The 24,435-nt window shown below is 33.4% G+C and overlaps 2 protein-coding genes across 2 annotated transcripts; both read left to right on the forward strand.

Moving 5' to 3' along the window:
* Window positions 1–1,439: 1,439 nt before the first annotated feature.
* On the forward strand, window positions 1,440–16,361 carry LOC111515272 (LITAF domain-containing protein). The gene is made up of 3 exons (XM_023171506.2): window positions 1,440–1,797; window positions 7,473–7,632; window positions 14,402–16,361. Exons 1-3 carry the CDS (start codon window positions 1,677–1,679, stop codon window positions 14,505–14,507), a joined length of 387 nt encoding a protein of 128 aa, XP_023027274.1. The 5' UTR covers window positions 1,440–1,676; the 3' UTR covers window positions 14,508–16,361.
* A 467-nt stretch (window positions 16,362–16,828) lies between these two features.
* Window positions 16,829–21,030, forward strand: LOC111515264 (LITAF domain-containing protein). The gene is made up of 3 exons (XM_023171493.2): window positions 16,829–17,504; window positions 18,545–18,692; window positions 20,798–21,030. Exons 1-3 carry the CDS (start codon window positions 17,402–17,404, stop codon window positions 20,907–20,909), a joined length of 363 nt encoding a protein of 120 aa, XP_023027261.1. The 5' UTR covers window positions 16,829–17,401; the 3' UTR covers window positions 20,910–21,030.
* The last annotated feature ends 3,405 nt before the right edge of the window (window positions 21,031–24,435 follow it).

The following is a 24,435-nucleotide window of genomic DNA, read 5'->3' on the forward strand; positions in this document are numbered from 1 at the left end:
AAATTCAATATATTTGAAAATGTTTTTTACTATTTTATGGTCTTGAAATGAATATGAAAAAAAAGTCTCCTAATTTCAATTTTTATTTGTTTGAAATCGATTTTTTTTATATTTCGATTGTTTAAATAATTAGTTAAGAAATAATTTTGCCTTTGAAAATCATAATTCACACTTTGAATGGTTTGTCAAAACATTTTTTCTATTATTTAATTGTTTATTAGTTAAACGATTTGTTATAAACAAATATTGACCAACGAATGGAACAGAAAAAAATTAATAAAACTGCTATATATAAAAAAATGTCATAAAAACTTATATAATTAATTGAATTATAAAATGATAGTAAATGAAAATAATTTCTTATAACACTTTTTGAATGTTTTCTGCTTCAGAAAAAAAATATAACGTTGGTCAATATTTGTTCATAACAAATTGTTAAACTAATAAACAATTAACTGATGAATAACATTTTTTTTGCCAAACTATTCAAAAGTGTGAATTGTGATTTTCAAAAGCAAAATTATTTCTTAAGTAATTATTTAAACAATCGAAATATAACAAAATCGATTTTAAACAATTAAAAATTTAAATTAGGAAAACATTTTTTTTAAATCATAATTATCTCTAGACAACAAAATAGCAAAAAAACTTTTTCAAAAATATTGAATTTCTTTATTTCTTTAAAACAATTTAATAAATCAAATAAATAAATCAAAAGGGCTCAACGAAGTTTAAAATTTATAGGTCATTTATTTATACCCATTATTTATGCCAACAGAGATTGGGAAAAAATTTGTTAGTTAACAATTGAATAACTTTTTGAAAAATGCTGATAGAACTTTTTTTCTACGGGACTCGATTCAATCAAGTGTTAAGAAGATATTATAACTTTTTCAAATTTTTAAAATGACATTTTATGTTATAAAAAAATTATTTCTTTTGATAAACTCTCTTTAGCGGCAGCGGGCGCATGCCGTAACAGCCGTGCGAAACCCTATTTTCAACGTCAAATTAAAATTATAAATAATGGAGATAGAGATTCGGGAGTCGGGACTTTTTATCGGAAATTTCCTCCTCTTTAACAAGCTTTTTTCGAAATTGCTTAAATATTAATATTTTTTGAGTTATTAACGAAAAAATAAATACAATTTTATTATCTTATTTTGTTAACAACAATTGCAATTTTTACCTGCACCAAAATCCTGCAAAAACATTTTTCTAGAGGTGATTCCGGATCGAATGAGCTATCGATCATATTTTTAAGACCTTTATCTCTTTTTTTCATATTTTTGAACTTGTTGATTAGACTAGTGTGAAAGTAAACAAACTCTACATGCAGTGAATCGACACTATCCTCACCTGTGTTCAACGTCCCAGTGCTCCCCTCCTAACGCCGACCAATTTTCGAACGCTATAGAAAGTCTAAGCTTACATCATAATCTTTATATAATTCGCGTAGAGGAAAGGATGCCATGCCCCAAGCTCGCCATCGTTAGATAGTTGGTATTTCGTGTTAGTGTTAGTAGTATCTAGTGACCTTAGCTCTTTAGCATTGAACAAGCGCCCGCGTAACCCAATTATTTCAGTGTTGACCCAACTGTCGCTAAAATTAGAGTTGGCGCCGATCGTTTCCCGTGTTTATTCCCAAAGTTTGATCGGTGAATCGAGGAAGTGTGATGAGTAAAGGGAGTTATTCCACGCCGCCCCCGTACGGGCCGCCCCCAGCTGCTCCTCCCAGCTACGCACAGGCTGTTGGGGGTGTCCCTCCTTCCAGCCCTTATGTCCCGAACCATTCCTGTGAGTATTGTTTACATTTAGATGGGGTGAGGTGAGGTTTGAAGTTCAATTAGGATGGACTCGTGCAACAGCTTTAAGTCATAAACGTCGCAAGTTTGAACAAAGCTGGATCATTAATACTCAGTGGCAACAATCATGCACAAGCACAGATGTTATAAATGTGTGTGAATTTTTTGTTCGCTTTTTGAAAACAACTCTTGCAAAAAATAAGTTATTTGCACGAAATTCGGTACACGGGGAAATCATAATTTCGTATTAATTTTCATGTAACATCTAGAGGGCGTTGCGTACGCTGTCATTATTTATTTCAAATTGCAACTTTTTTGACAGTAAACTTTTGGTACTTTTCATGAAAAAACCTAATTTCCACACCTTTTCCGATTAAAAAAGGTACACTTCCTCAAGAACGCTGGAGGTGATCGTTTTCGAGATATTTACAATTTTCTATATCGATGCATATTACTTAGCTCCTAGCGCTAAGTGAAGTTGCTGAGAACATTACAAAAACTAAGTATGTGGTGGATCTCGTCAACATAAACAACTTTTTCCGATAAAATGTTTAACGAAGAATGATTCGTTTTCGAAATACAGATTGTTGAAATTTTTCAAAACATGGTAGGTTTTTGTCATACGTTTTTTGCAATTTTCACGCAGTATACTTATACGCAGTATACCCGTACAGACTTCTTCTAAACTGAGCATTATCGAATTGCTTATTCAATCCAAATTAAGAAAATTTGTCAGGTTTAATTATTCAATTAGAAAGTGCTACATTTCGGAGTTTTTGAAATAAACAATTCGGGGAAGTACTATGTTATTTATTAGGAAAATAAACATATAAAAATTGAACGAAACAACTATTACAACAACTATTCAAAGTGACTACCCCCAACAGTAATACAACCTTCTGCTTTCCTCATCAAAGAATTCCGTACCCGTTGAAAAATGCCCGATGTGTTTCTTATCGTTTCGCAGCGAGCTATGATGCGATCACTCAACATTTCCTCGTTTTCAATGGGGCTAGCATAAACTAGTGATTTTAGGTGTCCCCAAAAGATAAAAATGAAGGGATTGAGGTCCGCTGACTTCGGGGGTCAATGCTCAGTGACTCCTCTTCCTATCCATCGTTGGGGATATTCTACGTCTGAAAAAGTTCTTGCTATCACACGAAAATGAGCAGAAGCTCCATCGTGCATAAACCAAGAGTGATTTGGGAGACCAATGGGAATATCTTCCATAAGTTGGGGAAGCTCGTGTTCCAAAAAATGTAGGTAAGCATCTCTATTCAAACGTAAGGGGAGAAAATAGGGCCCAATTAAATAATCTCCAATTATGCCTACCCATACATTAAAAGAGAATCTGTCTTGGAAATGAGTTTGCGTTATCGCAAGTGGGTTATCTTCCGCCCAGATGTGGTTGTTATGGAATTTCATGAAAAATTTGCCTCATCTGTGAAGAGGATTTTCGATAAAATTTGCGGATGTTGTTCGACTTTTCTTTAAAGCCATCGAGCAAATTCGATACGTGGTCAGAAATCATGTAGCGTAAGTGCCTGGACACGCTGAATATGATAAGGATATAATTGCTGTTCCTTTAAAATTCTGTAAACTGTCATGTGACTCACATTTGAAGTTTGACTAATTTTTCTTGTACTTGTCTCTGGATGTTCACTAATTTCTTCGAGAACCGCCTTCTCCAATTCTACAGTTCTAGTAGTTCGTGGCCGTCCTGCTGCAGAATTTGTTTCAAAGCTTCCAGATTCGGAAAGTCGCCGGAAAAGATTCGCAAATGTCGCTGCACAAGGAGTCACGCGTTGGGGATACCTTTCCTGATAGATGCGTCTGGCCTCTCTAGAATTTCCGTCAGCCAAGCCGTATGCAAAAACCATATCAGCCATAACAGCATTCGGGCATGGTACCAAAAAATCACTTTATAGACTCCGAACTGTGAATTTGTCAATTAATAGTTAAAAATGTGACAGCGAACTTTTATTTTTATAAACAAACTTTCATAGCCTACTCGATTTAATTAACTTAACTTGCAAGCGGAGAGTGACAAAAATTATTGAAATCAAATTTGGCTTTGAAGTAATATGCATCAATATAGAAAATTGTAAATATCTCAAAAACGATCACCTCCAGCGTTGTTGAGGTGGTGTACCTTTTTTACTTGGAAAAAGTGTGGGATTTAGGTTTTTTCATGACAAGTATGAAAAGTTTACTGTCAAAAAAGTTAGGGAAATTTGAAATAAATAATGACAGCGTACGCAGCGTCCTCTAAATGTTACATGAAAATTAATACTAAGTTATGATTTCCCACGTCAAAAAAACTCCGGGTACCAAATTTTGTGCAAATAACTTATTTTTTGCAAGAGTTATTTTCAAAAAGCGAACAGAAAAATTAAATTTCAACACCCCATATCTCCGAAACGAAGCATTTTCGGACACAAGTTCATATAGACTTTTTTTCCTAAAATTGTCTCAGGAATACGTCACTTGAATTAACGTACTTATATGTAAAACCTTGTATAATTAATTACAATATCTCTGCACGCACGATTTGAAACTTGCAACATTTAAATTGAGACTGAATCCATCCTTTTAGATGATGTTTTGTTGTTGTTTTTTAGACTTGCTTGATTGAGGAAAAACCTACAGCGACGATAACTTTTGCAGGAAAAGTGAAATTCTTGCACGTTGTAAAATTTGCTTTATATGAAAATGTTATTATAGTAGTACCTAGCAGTAGTAATTTATTGATGCAACAGACACTACAGTGTATAGCTTAAGTCATGAAAGAAGTTGCAACATGGTTAAACACGCAGAGTTTCTCTTAGTAAAATACATGAATGAAATATGACATATGAGTCAAAAAAAACACAAACCCTTAAGAAAATCGTACAGCTAAAGCTGTTGCCATTTCTAAAACGTATATTACATAAACGCATATACAGTGCATATCTTTAATGTCCCCCCTTATTATTTTCTGAACGGGTCAACATCTACACAGTCATCTTTTTACGGAACATTGATGTTCATACGTAGAAATGTAATAGAATTTAGAATTAAACATTCATGGTTTTACACACACTTAACAAAAGAATTTTGCAACAAGCAGTAAAGTCAGAAACCAAATAAAAAAATGTTGCAGAAGAAAATTTTTTATTTTTTTCTTGAATAAAAGTGAATAAAGGGTATTTATTTCTGTTGGTGACATATTATAGAGATAGTAGTCCAAATAAATATTCTGGGATTGTGGTAACCTAATGAAGTTTGCTTGTTTTGTATTGTTGCCATGTATTTGAGATTGTCTATTCAACCTACTCATTTGTAGCGGTAGTATGCATCGGCTAAAAATGAGTTCTCATTGACAATAGTCGGGGTCATAAATATAGTCAAAAAGGGTCAACCACTGGGTCCCGAATTCCTTGTCTTATCCATAAAAGTGTTAACAATGAGTATCTACTCGAAACATCTTAAGTGGTGTCTATCGTTCTAAATATTAATCTGCTTTTCAGCAATAAACTTTCGTTCGAAAATGATTAGTGAAAATTAAAATGAAATAATTAACATAACAACCCAAGCAGATGGACATTTTGGACGACTGTTCGATAACACAGTTATAATAATAATATGGCATCTAATGACATCTTACATCCCCCCCCCCATTTAAATCCGCCTCTTGTTGTATGTTTTCGAATATTCTTCAACAATGTTTTCTCGTAATAAAGTTAGATTGAACACAGTAGTGTATATGTTACCATCAACTGTTATTTTTTAAGTATGTTCTATCGACAATTACCTACCTAAAAATAACAATTATTTCATTGACTCATATTGGTATCATTGAGGTCGAAGCTCAATGCTTTTTGCCTTAACGTTTTGGAGAAATTTATCTCATTATCGTTTGTTTCGTTTATTTATACTTTACAGTCAAAACAACATTCGAGTTTTTGCGAATCAGCTTAGTTGATTTCTGTTGTATTAATTTTATTGTGAGCTGAATTATATATTTCCAAAAACGAGTGTACAATGTGGTAACAATAATGAATCTGCCTGGTTTTGTTGCAATAAATGTAGGTGAAGCTTGCTAAAATTCACTCATAAACGCAATCCTAGTTGAAAAACAAACTAACAAATAAATCTGTTAAAATATCACTATTACTATCCTTGAACCAGTGAAATGGGATATTCGAATATGATTGTAACTAAGAATTGAAACTTTTTCTAAATGCTTTTACAGAAATTTGCTGCTTTATTTTGATATTATGATTATGACAGTGACTAGAACTTAACGCTACTCAAATGAATGTGTAAATAATATAAAATTCGCCAATACAATGCACATATAAAAGAGACCGACTTGAAAATTGAATTGCCAAACTTTAATAATAAATATGTCCTCACGAAAATGAGAAAGAAATTCTTCAACTTAAACCACCTTGAATGCCAATAATTTATATGTGATATCCAGAAATTTATTAGTAGTTCAAATGAAAAGTATACGCGACGTATTGGTGATATATTATATGGACCGGAAAGTTCGTAGGCTGACACACATATGGCAATAGTAGTGTTGAATCCATAATTATGATTATTTGTTAACCCCATCCTTCAACAGACACGTGTACAAATTTAACAGCTGACGGACTATTAGTTTGTGGGATAGAAGATTTTGAGTGGGGCCACATTTGTTAGTTTGAAGAAAATGGAAAAATAGAAATTTCGTGTGTTAATAGAGCATTGCTTTTAGGTGAAAAAAATACTGTTGAAGCCAAGGCCAAGTGGTTGGCTAAGTTTAAACGAGGCGAAATGATTTCTTACAGTAGCAGCAACCTTAGATTTTAGACATTTCTTATATATTAGCCACGTTTTCAAGAATAACAACAATTTAGTGTAGCGACTTTCTTCAGACTTCTACCTGTATTCTTTCTATGCTAAATAGTGACTGTATCTAAGCAACAAAATGTTTCTCTTTGAAATCAACAGTTACAAACTGATGTTTTTTTATAGAATCTTCATTGAGGGGTAAAAGTTTTCATACTCTTGGAGTTTTACCGTAGCGAATATTTATGCCTGTTGTGATAATCATGAGAACTTCAATGATGAATCAAATGACATGTATACATTCTCTTTTATCGGTATTTACGTCGATGTTAGCTATAAACTTTCTCTCATGAAGAGTTACAACTTTCTATAATTATAACCACCGGAAAGTAAATTTTGGGTGTAATAATATATGATGCCGTAATTTAATATCCCATTCAAGGATATAAATTATTTATATTGAGAATATTCATTGCAATATTCTTTGTGAAGAGTTCATTTTGAACTTGTTTACTTTCTTCATTCCTTTGAAAGTTTCCCTAATTTTTTATACAAAGATGGAAATGTAGAAAGCCAAATAGCTCTTCTCCTAAAAAACTAACCTCGCCTAAAAATATATCTCTTTCAGTTCATTCTTGATTGGAATTGATAAGACATCCAAACGGTTCGTGTATTAAGGAAAATATCATTACCACTAATAACTTAACAAAATAGAAGAACGAAATATAATTATTAAAGATCTTTATATCAGTTACATTGTAACAATTATTGCTACACTTTGATATATATTGAGAGCCCAGACTTTTAGTGTAGACCAAATTGATTATTTCTCAAAATTTTTCTTTTCAGTCATTACCAAAGGCCCTGAAATAGTCACCACTGTCGTACCAGTCGGCCCAAACCCAACGCATATGATATGTCCTCACTGCCACGCTGAAATCGACACAACGACAAAGTCAAGGCCGGGATTGATAGCTTATATTTCCAGTGGAATCCTTTGTATAGTCGGGTAAGTTAGCTACATACAAACATGACTTTACGTCGTCAAATGGTTCATTGCAAACGTCAAGCTCCGAGTTCTCTAAAAATAATACTACTGATGAGACGTTGATAGGTCGAAACACCGCTGTCTGATGAATCACGTATCTGGTATCTGGTTTCATCTAGGTTGCCTTGCACTGAAAGCTTTCCTGAGCTTTACCGAAATCATAAAGCATACACCCAAATAAAAACCTCATGAACCTTATAAACCAGAGCCCTTAACTAAGCATGTCATCAACTCGTTTTAAATTCTGAAATTTAACAGATATCAACAAAACCCTGTTTTGTGGCTCGAGTACCCCCATGAAGTTGAATTCAATAATGTCGAAATTTCAACAGATATTCAAGCATTGCAATTTGAACGAAGAATCTATAACAGTGTTCAAAAGGGCCTGCTGCCCAAACCCAACACCTCGACACTTGTTTCGGTCACCAAGTGACAATATTTTTTTATTAGCCCAAAACTTCAGGTTTCCAACTTCAAAACTGACGAATTTTAAAACAATCTTTGAACCCCTATTTTCCCCCTTAGGGTTGGAATGATGCTTACTTACGCTATACAAAGAACCTACCTGCATATTTCAAGATTCTAGGTTCAGTAGTTTCGGCTGTACGTTAATATAAGAGTGGGTAAGAGCTAGTAATTTATATTTTTACTTCGTCCAAATTACTTGGTGCAAAAGATAAAGTTTATCTATATTAAATACTTAAAACGACAATAGGGAATGTTCCTCCTGACGAAAATCAAGTAGTTTTCATAATAGAGCTCTAAAACAACGCATTTTAAATTTATCATTTCAACCTTTTTTTTTTCAATATTTAAAGAAGAGGAATGAAATAATGCATTCAACATTCAAGGGGATTCGTTTCTATTTCACCATTTGGCAACATCGGTTACAGCTCATAAAGGACAATGAATCTGTTACCTGCATGAGACAAACAAAGATGACATATTTCAGAGGCGTGCTGTTTGTTTACTTTTGTTCCGAGTTCCGAGACATTCTGTGACATATGACTTTTTGTGCACCTAACCTATCTTCCTCTATATGAATAAATAACAAAACAACTGTAGTTTATGTGGCTTATGGAGGTGGTATTGAACTATAATTTATATTTTGCCTCAATTGTTGATTTATAAAGATAATTTTCCTTTTTTAAAGTAGAATTATCTAGGTACGTATACATTATTTTAACTTGGCGCTGTTGCCAATATGTGAATTAAAAACAAATCCCTTTAAAAATTAAAACCCAACATTTAAAACATCAATTTGAATACTTTTTGAAGTGAATTTGACAAACTCATGAAAACTTTATTTTGTTCAAGCTTGCATTTGCTATAATAACCCAAATTGAAGAACATTTCTCATTGTATCAATTTTTATAAGAATTTGATAGATATTCTTTGCAATTTTACATAGTACGGATTGAGGGGTAAACAATAAATGGATATTAAAAAACAGTAATTATAATTTGTTGTGAACAATAAACGAATATATTCAATTTAGGTTCTTGTAAATATAGTCAAAGTACTTGGTGAAGGAATTAATTCAGGTAAACCGTGTATTCTAAGAGCGAAATTCTGAGAAAAAAGAAACAAAAATTGTATTGTGAATAATAAATTAGTTTTGAAAAGCCTTTAAATATTATTACAAATGAATTGTACGATGAATAATTGCTTTATTGGAATTTAACAAAAAATAAATAGTAATTGCACAAGAAATTAGTCAGAATCTCAATCACTCTTGTCCTCTTCAGTTTCGGAAGTAGAATCTTCACCTAAATTTATAATCGGATGTTCCGTAACTTCGTCAATGGAAGGTTCTGCTTCAAAGAATTTTTCTTCCCACTTTTTTGCGTGATCACAGAGTTTTTTCCACTCTTCAGCACTGAATTCGTCAAAAAAAGTTGCCCATAAATGTTGGACATGCCTAACATGAAAAGACAATTTTGGACAGTGATTTTTTGACTATTGTTTCCTCAATTTCACCAACTGTGGAGTAAATGCAGGTGAGAGATATATATATACTTGAAACACAATAATAAAAACAGAGCATTCAAAGCCACTTTGGGATATGAATTGCGATAATCAGTTTAATTTTAGAACTGAAGCTTTGCAGTGATGAAAATTTAGACCCGAAAAATATTTTTGTTGTTCTCATACTTTCAATGAATTATGAACATGAGTAACTATAGAATCTATTAATTGAACTGACTCTGTAAAACTTTATCATACACAGAAATAATCGCAATTCAAGTCACTACATAACAGGTTATACGTGAAGCTTCTAGAAAAACTTATGAAAATGAGAGTTTGCTAATTTCATTTTATGACAAAGTTTTGAACCGTACATAATAAAAAACGAGTGTATTGATAATACAAATATAAAAACCGTTATGTCCACTACGGATAATAATTAATAATATACATTTCACATCCAAAGTAATAATAATAATAATAATATGATTTTATTTCCTTGAGACAGTACAGGCTGTATGGAAAAAATCAAACTAGTTTGGCCTAGGATGAACTGGTTGGGCCTTATATGATTAGGTACACTTCAGGATAAACTAGTTTGGCCTAGTCTATTCTATGCTAACAGGGAATAATAAAATACCAGAAATACGAGTAATAAAATCAAGATGTATTTATTAATTAGATCAAAATCAAATTCACTTATTTTTGCATGGTGTACTCTGAAGGCATTTAGAATTGCAGAGCACCATTTTTTTCTTGCATTTGCAACTGTTTGCCAAACATTTTTTTACGCAGCTGCACCTTACGAACTCTTGCCCTGAACCAACTGAATGTTTAGTGGCTGCAGTCCTCAGAGATATTTCAGTATCTTGGTCAACATCACCTACGTTTAAAAATTTCTGAATGCAAATATCGAATTCAGTTCTGAAAGAAAAAAACAAATCAAAACTAATATTTTTCAATCACCAGAAAAATATGGTAATGTCGACATTGAAGTATAAGTCTATTCAAAATAAGTATTATTAAAATGGGCTTTAAAAATACAATGAGCAAAAAATCTGTACCTGCAATATAATTTCTGCAATACACCATGTTTCGTGTATTGCAGAAATTGCATCATAGGAAAACCAAATGAGATATATTCACAGGTTCTTTGCGGGATATGAAATCTAAGGCATTTTGTTTTATCAATATTCAGAAAAAGACGATTTGCCGAGAACCAATTATCAACTGCGGATAAACTTTCCTCACAGTTTTCCGTTATAGAACTTTCTCGGGTATTGGAAATTATAAGTGAGGTGTCATCTGCGTGCATAGTGAAGGATGCTGGCATAGGGAGCGTATCAATAACGTTGATGTAAAGTCGTGGTACTAAGTCTGTATGTCCACTTCATCTAATAGTAACATGGTTCCAAATTCCATACCGATTAATAATTCCAATTTTTATCACGTATATCTTGAACAAAATTGTGTATTGTTCCTCCTCTGATGAACAGATCAAAACATTCGATTATCTCAACTAAGGTGTTGATATCCTCCATGCCCAGGAGAAATATGGGATGGCTGTAAATAACTGGCCAAAAATCATACATGACATTTGTAGATTATCGGTCGAGTAATCCAGAGCCGCAATTTTTACAAATGGGCTATTCCGATCCTGTTCATCATAACTCGTCGCGGACACATTCAGTTTAGGTATACCAGAGGTTGATGACTTTTACAAATATGGCCAAACAACAGATAGAAATAACTGAGCAACCATACTATTTTGGAATATTGTAAGGCTTTTCAACATTTCCAATCCTACACACTCCAATCAGGTAAATCTGACTCATTGAAACGATTACTGAATTACTTTCGGGACCACCAGAAAGTCAATGTAGAGGGTTAGCATGGTATATGTAATGTCGAAAGATTTGTTGTAGAAAAGTGTCACATTAACAACATTTAAAATCGATATTTCACTAATCTAGTTATCAGATTCGTCGATGGTTAGTATTTGCACGATGCATCATTCGTGGAATGTCTGTCTTCCATTATTGCTACGAAGGTTAACGTCAAATAACCTTGTTTGAATAATTTGTTGATTTCTTTACTATAATCAAGATCCAGAGGATTGTCTCCATGTAATAGCAGTTCAAAACAATTAAGTCTTTGACTCTCCATGGATTGCGAATTAGGAAACGTACCTGTTGTTCATCGGAAGAGTTATTAGATCTACAGGAATTGAAACAGTTTTTTTGTCTTCTTTCGTTTGCATCTTATATATTTTTCTTTGTAAAACCCCAAAATTCTAGGTTTTCATAAACGTTTTCACCATTTCATGAAGGGGTTCATCTCTCTCATTGAGCCTTGTCTCATCCCTTGACAACTTTATACAATCTCATTTTGAAGACCCATATTTGCAGAACAATGGAAAATAGCTGATGTTTATCCCGTATACAAGTCCAAGACAAGAGACGATAATGAAAATTGCTGACTCATCTCAGTTTTTAGGACTTTTCGTGATAATTTTATACAACCGTATCTACGTCAAATGTCATTTCAAATCACCAACATGGTTTCATGAATCCCAGATCTACTTTTAATAATTTAGCGATATTCTGTCGATTCTTATGTGATAACAGGTGTATACTATTTCTCGAAGACATTTGAAAAGAGTAACTATACGAAAAAGCTACTGTGATATTTTTGAAAATAAAGTTTATGAAAATCGAATCGTTTCTCGTGTAATTTGTGAAATTATATAACCTTAGGTCTTTATAAGAAGCTGTTCTGTTCTTCAGTATGTTTTCTTCAAATTTGGATATCTGCAATAGCTTTTGAGATACTCTCGAAAAAACGAACGTCTCTTTTATTACTTTTAAGCTATTTGTTAGCGCAACTTGCCTCAAAGCGTGTGAAATTACGAATCAAATCTGTAGGTATGATAATTTTCTGGCGAACTCGATTTTTGCTGAATGGCATTATAAAAAAAAATCAAATCAGAATGTGATATGTGGAAACAGCAACATACGCGGAACTGTTTATGTATTCGTTAAAACTCGTAACTGAATGTTACAAACACATTTTTATTTACATCTATTAGTCATACACGTGGTTTGTCGTCAACAAATCTATTTTAATCTATTGAATACTCCAAAGGTTGATATGGAATTGAATAAAACATATTATGATTTCCCGAAGTTTCTCATTTGCAATTCAAAAATTAATGAGACATTTTCGATATTTTGATAGTGTTTTATCTTGAATAAATTTCATACAAATCTATGAGAATAGAACAGTGTATATAATTGTAGGAGAACAAAGAGTTAATTTTAAGATCCATGAGATGTTTCTCCATATAAAGCCAGTTGGAGTATGGATAACAGTTTCACTGTAATTTTTATGTTTTTTTCTCAATTTCACTATCCTCTGAAACTACACTGGTTTTTATTTCCTATATACCTATATAATTACAAATAGGTGGGAGCAATGAGCTGTGATGTCACCAGATATATCAAACGCCGAACCAACTAGGAATTGCCATCAGTTTCAGTTTCTGTATGAACGTGTGGAAGTTCAATTTTTTTGTAACTCTTAACGAAAATATAAAATTTAACCAAGCCTGGCAAATACCTAGAGAATCCTTTTTAGTCCCCTAAATGAACTTTCTCTTGCTGCGAAGATCATTTTAATGAAAACATATCACATTCATTTGAAAACAAAAATGAGATGAACTCTCTCCTTTTTTTTTCGTTGAAGTATTGAGGATCTCAAACTATAAATGCGCTTTATAACAGAACGAACGTGTTTTAGACACTGTACCAACAATCGCACATATCCCGTGACGTCACGCTAGCTTTCAACAAGAAACACAGCAATTTAAAGCCGCGTACTTTGATACCGGTGATTGCTTCCGATTTTAAATGTTTGCCAGTGTGTTCTAGAGGACAAACGCTGTCAAACCATATAAAAAAATGCACAAAATTGTATAAGTATTGACATTCTACGAGAAAAACAAATTAAATGTAATGATAATTATATGTCGAGTGTTTATAGTCACGTAGGAGGTTTGAAACAGGAATTTAAAATCAGGCGAATGATTGGAGGTATAACTATTCATAACACGAAACCTACTCCTTGTTGGTTGTTTGGACAAATTAATGTAGCTGTGAATGATAAAGTTATTGTTTTTTATGCAAAACTGCAATGATAGAAATAACAAAGCAATAATAGAGACAAGTTCAGTTCAGTTTTTTGGTAAACACTGAAACAGATTGATCTTGCAGTATTTATTCGTTATTCTTTTTCGTAAGTCTTTTCGGTGAAATAAGAACGTCCACTGCAAGTGGCCGTGGATGGATATCTTTTGGATACATTTACCATCAATGCTGGTGTAAATAATTGACTACATTTTAGTCATATAGTCATTTTGTACACCATAATCCCTTCGAGTCCATCTTTCAATGCAACTCTTTACAGTTTACTGCAAACTTTTAGAAGTCTTATAGAATGACATAACATGAACGAAAATTCCATTCAGATTTCGCTATCCTCTAAAAAGTTTTTGGGCTAATATATCTCCAGTATACTCAAGTACCTAACAAATATTCTCCATTTAATCACAAGTCGCCACATTTGAACTATAGCAAACCAGACAAAGGACATATTGTGTTTCATAATTTTCAGATCGTCTTCTGGATATTGGTTCCAGAGAACTGAGCGTTCTCAACTAGCGACGTCTTTGTTACCAGACATTAAATAATTTATTCTTTTACAGATGCTTCCTAGGTTGCTGCCTCATCCCTTGCTGTATAGAAAAATGCATGGACGTCTCCCACACCTGCCCAAACTGTGATGCGTACCTTGGAACGTACAAGAGATAGACCCCATCGAAATTGTTGAATTGTGCACAATCAATATTTGTGAAAAGCATTTTGTTTATTTATGAATCTCCTTAGAATATACAATAAATATGTGTTATCTTGGAAAGAATTGTAATTAAGTTCAAATATAGCGATGATAAGACGCAATTATTGTTTCTGAAGATATATTTTGTAATGTTTATTAATACATCAGTATGAAATGTAATAAATCAAACCACTTGACTTTACTGTAAGCGTTAACTATTGAAGTATTTATAACCAATGTTACGAGTATTTCTATTTGTAATGAACGTAAATGCCGGCGAAATCCTTCATTATCATGGATAAGGTACGTTATGAACGTTACTACTTCCAAGCTGTTCAGCGTGACCACATTTTATTTGAGAAATCTACCTATCTGTGCTACAGTGTCATCGAAAACCTATTGAAATCTATTGCAATGTATTTGAAGTGGTGTACTCTTTGATTTGAAGAAACCAACATAGTGAAAATTTGAATTTTTAACCACTAGGTGGCGCTTGCAGACATTTGAAAAGCATCACTGAATCTAGAGGGCCTTGGCCTTCTTACGGCCAATGAGCCTGGTCTAATACTTGAAATAGCAAGTATATTTCTAGTTGGTTATTTTGAACACTGGGACTATTTCAAGTATTGGATTTCAAGATTCAAAAACAAAAATGTTTCCATGTTCGAAATGAAACTTTCAATTCTTTGAAAGTCTGAAAAAGAAAAGTGAAATGAGGTTACCTTCTTCTTCCTTTATTTGGAGGTCGGAGATATACAGAAGCAATCGGAAAATGGATGTTTTATGATCTGTTTCCATTTTGTGTTCTGTGTATTGAAGCGGACAGAATCTAGAAATAATGAATTCATATCATTTGCTGTAGATGTCGCCACACACATTGAAATGAAAATTCTATCGCCAAGGCATCTTATCCAAATCGACCATCTATTCATCTACTGCATTTTTCAATTTACGTTGAAAATCTACCGAAAAAGTAGAAATCTTCCGCATATGGTCACCCTGAGCCGTATCCACAAATTCAACTTTTATCCACCCTTTCTTTGGGAACCATCTCTGACTTTGATTCTTCAAGTTAGACTATGAATAGGTACAATTTTTCTGTGCTACGGCATAGTAATTTTAATTTCGTAGGTCTTTTAGAAGTCGTTCGAAAAAAAGTGTAACAGATGATGTCGAAAAAAAGGAACATTTGACATAAAATTGTAACTTTTGAAAGAGTCCTACACAAATTGCAGCATTTCGCGTTGAGAATTTGGCAACATTAAATGATACATCATCAAAAACTTCGAATTGACGTAGAAAAAATGACTGAAGACGGCTAAAAATGCCCTTCACATCCGTGGGTTCTGATATGTTAACTGTCAGTGCTCATACGTCAACTGTCAGCTTTGATACGTCAACTATAAGTTCTGGTGCGTCAGTTGAATTATTTTCAAACTGTAACAAAATTAGTGAACGTCAAAAAGTTACTTTTTGATACTAAATCAACGCCAAGAACAACACTGCTGTTCATAATACAGCTGCAGCCCACTACTGCTAATCACTTCCATATCTTTTTGGGAGAAAAAGCCTGCTAGTTGGCTATTGTTGATCTTTGATGGGTAAGATGGCGAGCTAGCATGGCGGCATATCGCCAAAAGTCTAATGGTTTAAAGCAGAGGGCACCACTTTATTTTCTATAATTTCCGCCTAAAAATGGCCTGCATAAACTAAATAGAGTTGTATGATGAAAGATTGTGTATTATATAACATAGTACATATTATAATAATATGATTTACAGGGAAAATGATTATTTGCTTACAGGGTACAAATAAATTTGACATTTTAACTATGAGTTTTATTCAATATCAACAACTGAACACTGTAGTGTTTTACTTTCGGTGATATTGAAACAGAATGTTTTACAATATGACTGTGGTTATTCAAATCATGGATGTGCACATCCCAAAATTTAGGATTTCTCAATTTATCCGTATACTAATATTGGGATAACCGCATACGTGCAAGCTACATGTAAATACTCAGTACTTCGTTTTAGATTTTTTGAGCTTTGCAACACCGTAAAACTCATTCATATTGTATCTAATTTTCTTCTTCTTCAGGTATTCTCGTTCTTTTTCCTGTATTGTTGTTCTGAATGCATGCGACATTGCCATTTCTTATTACAAACGAATATTTTATTCTATTTGAAATTTTGTTGAAGAGATATTTGATTTAGTTGTGCTACTTGAATTGTCATTTTTGAAACTTCATAATCTCTGGATTTCTGGCAAAACTATTTTGAATAAATTATCATCAGTAAAGGAAAGCAATGAATGACCTTGTAGATTGAAACGACATTAATCAGAGTGGAATTCATTAGAAAACAAATTAAGGTCATTTTGTTGGTTTGTTCCTCAAAAGTTTCATCATTCATGAGAAAAACTATGTCCCACTTGTTTTCCTCATTTTGGATAACAATTGCGTCCAGAAGTTTGATATGTATATCGTTACTTGATAACTGATCACAAAACCTTTCTTTTCCAAACATTAATCAGTTATACGATAATATGTTTTGAATAATTAACATATAAACAATTTATAACAATCATTCTAACCCTTCCTCATGCTAATTCGAGTTGCAGAACTCGAATACAATTTATTTACGTAGGATAATACTTACGGATACTAAATAAACCGGCCCACCTGTATGATACAGGTAGGGTGGTATTCGTCCCAGTGTATACAGGTAGAAGGTCTCAAATTTAAGGGCTGCCTTTCCTCAAACGTATATACTGTCAGTACAATTGACTACCGTGTCACTAGTCCAGTTTTGAAGCTGAAGTGGATCTAAAGTGCAACTTGTGGTCTTTTACTGTTTAAGTGAAAATGATTCCGGAATATCGTCGTCGAATCTTACAAGAGCCCTACGGAATACCCCCTAGATACACCGAGGCGGTTTGGGGGTACTTAATTATGCCAGATGATTCCCGTAAGTATTTATCCTTTGTATCCTGAAGAATAATAATGACTTTAGTTTCCAAATTATTCATAATATACATTCACTTTGCAACAAACTCCATAAACGAGCGAGGTGTTAACCCATTAAGACCATTAAGGCTGTGCCTAGGAACATTTACCAAATTTTTGTATCAATCTCAAGCAAATTTGTTTTTTGTTAGAAGGCGGTGTTGGTCGTAAAGTGAGTTTTGGAAGACATTCTATACGTACTATATTATCAATAACATAATACCTAGTTAATAAAAAATAACCTCAAGTGATATAAATAAATTTGAATCTGGACTTCACATGACCCAAGAAAAAGTTATTCTGTAGCAGAAATCTGCTTATGTGGTTTTGAAATTTTCGAAAACTATCTCAGAGATTCGTCTTGCTTCCCTTATTTTTTGCTAACAGTAGATCTTACAAATAATAATAATCCTCATTGCTATAGTGTGTACAGTCTTCTTTCGGATTTGAAGGCCGTCTACCATGAAAACTCGTTCTAGAGATATATGTAGGTCATACAAAGAAGTTTCAGGTTCAAACTAGAAACAAACCCTTTTGGAACACTATTTCCACATGAACATTGAATTTCAGTTTGTACTACGAACATTCGCTAAGAAATTGAAACATATATTCATAGGAATACTATACAAAGTGATACTTCGAAGAGTGTTGATATAAAATTTCCCGTGTTTGCAAATGCTAATCTAATTGGAACTTGCAGACGTTCAAAATAAATTGGCACATCTGTAGGTAGTGATCTATTTTCACCTCAGAACACGGCATTCGAAATGCTGGGTTTGATAACGAGTTTCATTGATTTTTTAACGACAAATTGCGTGGCGCTGCACAGCCGTGATGAATTCAAGTGTGAAAATTTGTGTATATAATTTTTTTTCAATTCGAATGACATTTTCTTTTTTTCACAATGTTTGTTTATATTTTAACCCCAAATTCCAGTCCAAATCTCTGTAGATATTGAGCGACCAGACTTGATTAATTAATTCTCGATATTTCTATTTGCAGTCACTGAAGTACCACTCGGACCCCGCTCAACGCATATGATATGTCCTCACTGCCATGTTGAAATCGACACAATGAATTATACAGTGTCAAAAGAGTCGAAACAGGGATTGTTTTACTATGTTTCCACTATGATCATCCTTCTAGTCGGGTAAGTTAGCTAAATGTACTGTCGTATATTGTCAACATCGACCGCCGAACGATTTCTCTAAAATAGTACTACTGATGAGTCGTTGACGGGTCGAAACAGTGCAACTGAGCGCTTGTGAGAGCCTCGTTTGTGTTTGCTTTTCTAGGGTTCTAAAGGCCGGTAATAAAAATTGAAATTTGACAGTTGTATCTCTTAAAGCATTTCACCGCACATTATTTACATTTATACATCGAAACTACAATCAATTACCCAAAACATTTAGTTTTATGTACACAAATTGAAACCTAACTTTCTTGTTCACCTAAAAACCAAGACCATAACTAAACCGTCTTTAACTCATGTAAAAATGTTGAACTTAACAGATGTTACCAATAAAACGCTGCCTACGAGTACCTACGAGCCTCTAGAAAACCCTTCTTTGACTTTTTTGGTGATTAGATGGATATAATTGTTTATTAGAGGTGACAAGGGAAGTATGGACAAAGTTCATACATCATCTTTTTAGATTTCATCAGTCGGGTAAACCAGGTCCGTAAACTGTTCATCATACCTAGTTTCAGACATATTCAGTATACCAGTATACCAGAGGTTGATGACTGTTATTAATACGGCCAAGCAACGAATTGAAATGACTGACCAACCATGCTATTTTGGAAACTTGTAATGCTTTTCAACATTTCCAATCCTATACACCCTTATCAGGTAAATCGGAATTATAACGATTACTGAATTACTTTCGGTACCATCAAGAGGTAACTATAAAAGGATAATGTAGTATATGTAATGTAAGCTAATTTGTTATAGATCAGGTAGAAAAAGGACACAACAACAACAATTGAAATATTTTAGGTTCACAATTCTAGTTGAACTCAAGAATGAATGGGGTTTTCCCAATTGTTGTTAGTTAGAATTAAAATCTTGTTTGGTGCTTTTATACCAAATTTCCCATTGGAAAATTTTGGACAAAGTGGAATTATCTTGGTAGTTTATAAACACAATAGTCGATAGCCTACTATTTGTGTGACGGTAAATCTGAAGCGACTTTATCCTCCAAATTTTAAAGGTAAATTTCTGAATTGTCGTCTTGTTAGTCCAATTAATAGTTTGCCACATTTTAGGCACAGTATTTTTTAGACTGCAGTCCTTTCAAGTCCATCTTTGAGTGCAAATTTTTTAGTTTTAGGTTCCCCTCTTAGTTTTAGCTGATTTTTAGGCTCCCTCTCGGGAATTGGAAAATATCGATGTCATTTTTCTAAAAAATATACGGCTGATTGATCCCAAATTTTAGATAAAATGAATATAGTTTGAAAAGTCTAAAAAACACGCTTTCATATCATGCGAAACTGAAAAATAAAAATAATTTAATAAAACTAAAAAACACGCTTTTAAAGAAAATCGAACTAAAAAGTTGAAAATAATATTTTCTAAATAAACTCAAAACAATAACGAACGAAAAATACTCGTATTATTGTGAAAAAATCGTGGGCGCTTTGAGTAATATTTTTTGTGTATCAAGCGCCCGTCGCTAGTATTTTTTGTTTGTTATTTGCTTTGTATTAGGCTTTGTTTTAAGCTTATTTTGAAAAAATATTTTTCAACTTTTCAGCTTGATGTTATTCAAAAGCGTGTTTTTTAGGTTTTTAAACTATATTTATTGATAGCAGGCTTTGAAATTGAGTTTTTAGTTTTAAGTATAGAATGAACTCTATTCGTACAAATTACTTAGGGCCAAAATTACACAAAACCTTTGTGAATTGTAGGCTATATGTTATTCTGATGTTTCATCTCAATCCGTTCAGTCGTTTAGGCGTGAAAGAGCCACAAACATATATACAAACATTTATTTAAGTATAGAATGAGCTCTTAACTTGACCAAAATTCCTTTTAGATTTCGCTGTCTTTTAAAAAAGTTTTTGTGCCGTTTATATCTCAAGTATACTCCAGTACCTAACATATATTCTCCTATTACTACAAGTCTCCACCTTCAACCTAGCAAACCCGAAAAAGAAGATTGTGTTTTATAGTATGCAGTGTCTTTTTGATAATGATTCTAGAGAACAAGCGACGTCTTTGTAACCAGACATTGATAACTTATTATTTTGCAGATCCCTCATAGGTTGCTGTTTCATCCCTTCCTGGTTACAACCACGCATGGAAGTCCTTCACATCTGCCCCTACTGTGATGAATATCTGGGGGCGTACAAGACCCCATCATAGACCTCAACGAGATTGATGAGTTGATGTATGTCCACATAATCGATATTTGGCATATGCAGTGAAACTTGAGAAGTGATATGATCATTTGTGAATAAATATATGCTATTTTGAAAAAAGTTTTTATTTAATTCAAATATAGCATTTATACAGTGTGTGCGATTAAAACTGTAACACCCTGTTATTTCGGAACCCATAAAACGATTTTGAAAAATGAAAATTTCAAATTATAGTACTCGACGAGCTAATAATAATAATAATATGCTTTATTATTTCACTAGTTCGGACTTCCATTGTCTATTATATAAAATGATTTGAAATCCCTGAAACAACTAAAAAAGAAGAATTGAAAATTCTTGAATAGCTGAAAATAACAATTATATTAACCAAAATAAACCTGAAATGAAATAATAGTGAAATAAAATACAAGTAAAAATAGAACAATTGAATAAATAAAAATAATAAAGAAATGAAAATAGAAAGAAAATAAAAATAAAAAAGTGGAGAGATTCCAAGTCACGTTAGTTCACGACGTTTCGATTGTTAGTATCTACAATCGTCTTCGTGTGATGACTGGACTGATTCCTTCGAGAGATGACTATTTATAGGTCGTTCGAGTACTTTCACTTATCCCCGATTTCCATTTTCCGCTTCACTGGTTCCGTGGGAGATGACCGTTTTGGCAGGAGTTGGCAATTTTTTGCTTGATGATGGGTTTTCCATATGTTGCGTATTTCTACGCTGGCTTGGCTGAATACGTTGTTGGACAACATGTAACACAAGAAACACATACAGCGAGGGGAAACCAGCAAAACAGGAATAGCAGACCATGTTTGGACCCATCAACACAACATCGAGTGGTCCCAAGCTGAGATCTTGCACAGAGAGGAACATTGGTTTAGGAGAAAATTCAAGGAAGCCGCATACATGTTGTATAATTGAAATAATTGAACAGGGTCCAAGATATCAAGATGAATTTAACCATTTTCAACAAGACGGTGCACCACCCCATTATGCCCAGCAGGATCGAAATTTTTTGAATAATCATTTTGAAGGACAATGGATTTGCAGAAGAGGTCCAATTGAATAGCCAGCACGATCACCAGATTTAACACCAATGGACAACTTTTTGTGGGGATATTTAAAGTCTAAAGTTTATGCTACACAGACAGCCAATTTGGATGAATTACGTCGTAGAATTATTGATGAACGCCGAGCTATAACTCCTGAGATGTTTGTTTGAAGGTGATTGACAATGTTTCGTGATGAATTTCACTAGTTCGGACATCCATTGTCTTTATTTTTATATAGTAGACAATGACAACTAGTGAAATTCAACTCCTGAGATGTTGAATAATGTGAGAGCAAAATTCGAACAAAATCTTTATTGTTGCACAGAGCAAAATGGTGCACATTTTGAACATTTACTCTAAATTTCCTATGTGAGTTACCCTTTATTAGGTGTTACTTTTTTGTGTGTGCTTTAAAAACAATTATTGGGATTTATTAACCCTAAAACAGTTTTTTAAACTTTTCTGTGTCATCAGCATTCAAGGAAATCAGCAGGTTGTATTCGTTGTGTAGGTAAGTTTTCAGTATGATTCACTTTTTTATCATAAGCATAAAATATTCACGTCAAAAGGCAACCTTCATAGGGAGGTGCCACTCAATTTACCTAAAATGTGAGGGTGGTAACCAACCCCATCTCCCGAAAAAATCTCCTCGTAATAAACAAATAATTCTAACTTTTTTACGAAATCAAATGGACACGTATTAGCAGGTTGTCATAAAAAGCAAAAATTTATTTTTTTATGAAAGTTCTGAACGGGAATTGTACCTTAAAAACAATTTGATTTATTTTAAAAAGAGTTGAACTCAATAAAAATACCTTTGAATCTTCAAATTATCTCGAAAACTAATCGTTACAAAAATTTTCTTTTAATAGAGATGTAAAGGTATTCGAAAGACCTTTAAAACAAGGTGCCACTCGACCTACTTTCCCTATCTAAATAAGGGTCGTCGGACGCACCCCTCCGAGGGGGTGCGTACTATAAAAAATCTGATTAGTCTGAAAGGTGTCGTTGTTACACACATTCATCCTGCCAATTCTATATAACTCGAGTACAATTCATTTACGTAGGATAATACTTACGAATACTACCCTATCTGTATGATACAGGTAGGGTGGTAGCCTTGATGATACAGGTAGAATGTCTCGTAAATATAAGGGCTGCATTTCTTCAACAGTATATAGTGCCCGTACAATTGACTACCGTGTCACTAGTCTAGTTTTGAAGCTGAAGTGGATCTAAAGTGCAACTTGTGGTCTTTTGCTGTTCAGTGAAAATGATTCCAAAATATCATTGTCCAAATTTACCAACTCCCTACGGACCACCACCTAGATACTCCGAAGCGGTTTGGGTCAACTTCATTAGCCCTTCAGAATATTTTCGTAAGTATTTATCCTCTATATCTTGCAAAATGTTAATGTGTGTTTATTTTCCAAATTATTCATTCACTTTGCAACAAATACCAATTCAAATTTCATGTCATCAGAATAGTGCTTTAGTTAAGGCTTTTAAGGCTTTTGTAGTTTTAGACAAAATTGATTTATTCTTAATATGTTCTATTCAGTCTCCACTGAAGAACCTCAAATAGTCACCATTGAAGTACCAGTCGGGCCAAAATCTAAGCATATGATATGTCCCCATTGTCATGCAGAAATCAAGACAACGAGAAAGTCGAAGCTAGGGATGCTAGCTTTGATTTCCAGTGAAATTCTTTGTGCACTCGGGTAAGTTACCAACATACTGAGCTTTCTCAACCAGCGACGTCTTTGTAACCGGGCATTACATAATTTATTCTTTTACAGATGCTTCCTAGGTTGCTGCCTCATCCCTTTTTGCATAGAAAAGTGCATGGACGTCTCTCACACCTGCCCTAACTGTGATACATATATTGGCACTTACAGGAGATAAGCAATATTTGGTATACGCAATAAAACTTTTGAAAAGCGATTGGATTATTTATGAAACTACTTAGTATGACATAAATCAACCCACTTGACTATACTGTATGAATTATTAAAATATTTATAAACCAATGTTATTTCCAATTGTTATGAATGTAAATTCCTATGTTGAAGGAAACTTCATTTGTCAGTCTTAATAGCATTTTGAGAAAAAGATAATGCAAGTAGAGACATCATGGACAAAGTTTCATAATGTATCTACAAATTCAACATTTATCCACCCTCGCTTTGGAAACCATCTCTGGCTTTCATTTTTCATATTCGATCACGAATAAGTATAATGGCTTTCGTGCTCTGCAGAGAAATTCTAATTTTGTAGGTCTTTTAGAAGTCGTTCAAATAGAAATGTAAGAAATCATGGCGAAATAATGACATTTGACAGAAAATTGTAACTTTTCGTCGAGTCCTTGGTCTACTGCGCCGAAAAGAAGCAAAGACCATAAAAACAGAGATAAGAAGAAGAATGAGTCATACATAAATCGCAGCATTTCGCGCTGA

Source organism: Leptinotarsa decemlineata, unplaced genomic scaffold (assembly GCF_025532065.1).
Source record: "Leptinotarsa decemlineata unplaced genomic scaffold, Ldec_3_MD MMD2_tig00001719_RagTag_RagTag, whole genome shotgun sequence".
In the NCBI taxonomy this organism is placed as follows: Eukaryota; Metazoa; Arthropoda; class Insecta; order Coleoptera; family Chrysomelidae; genus Leptinotarsa; species Leptinotarsa decemlineata.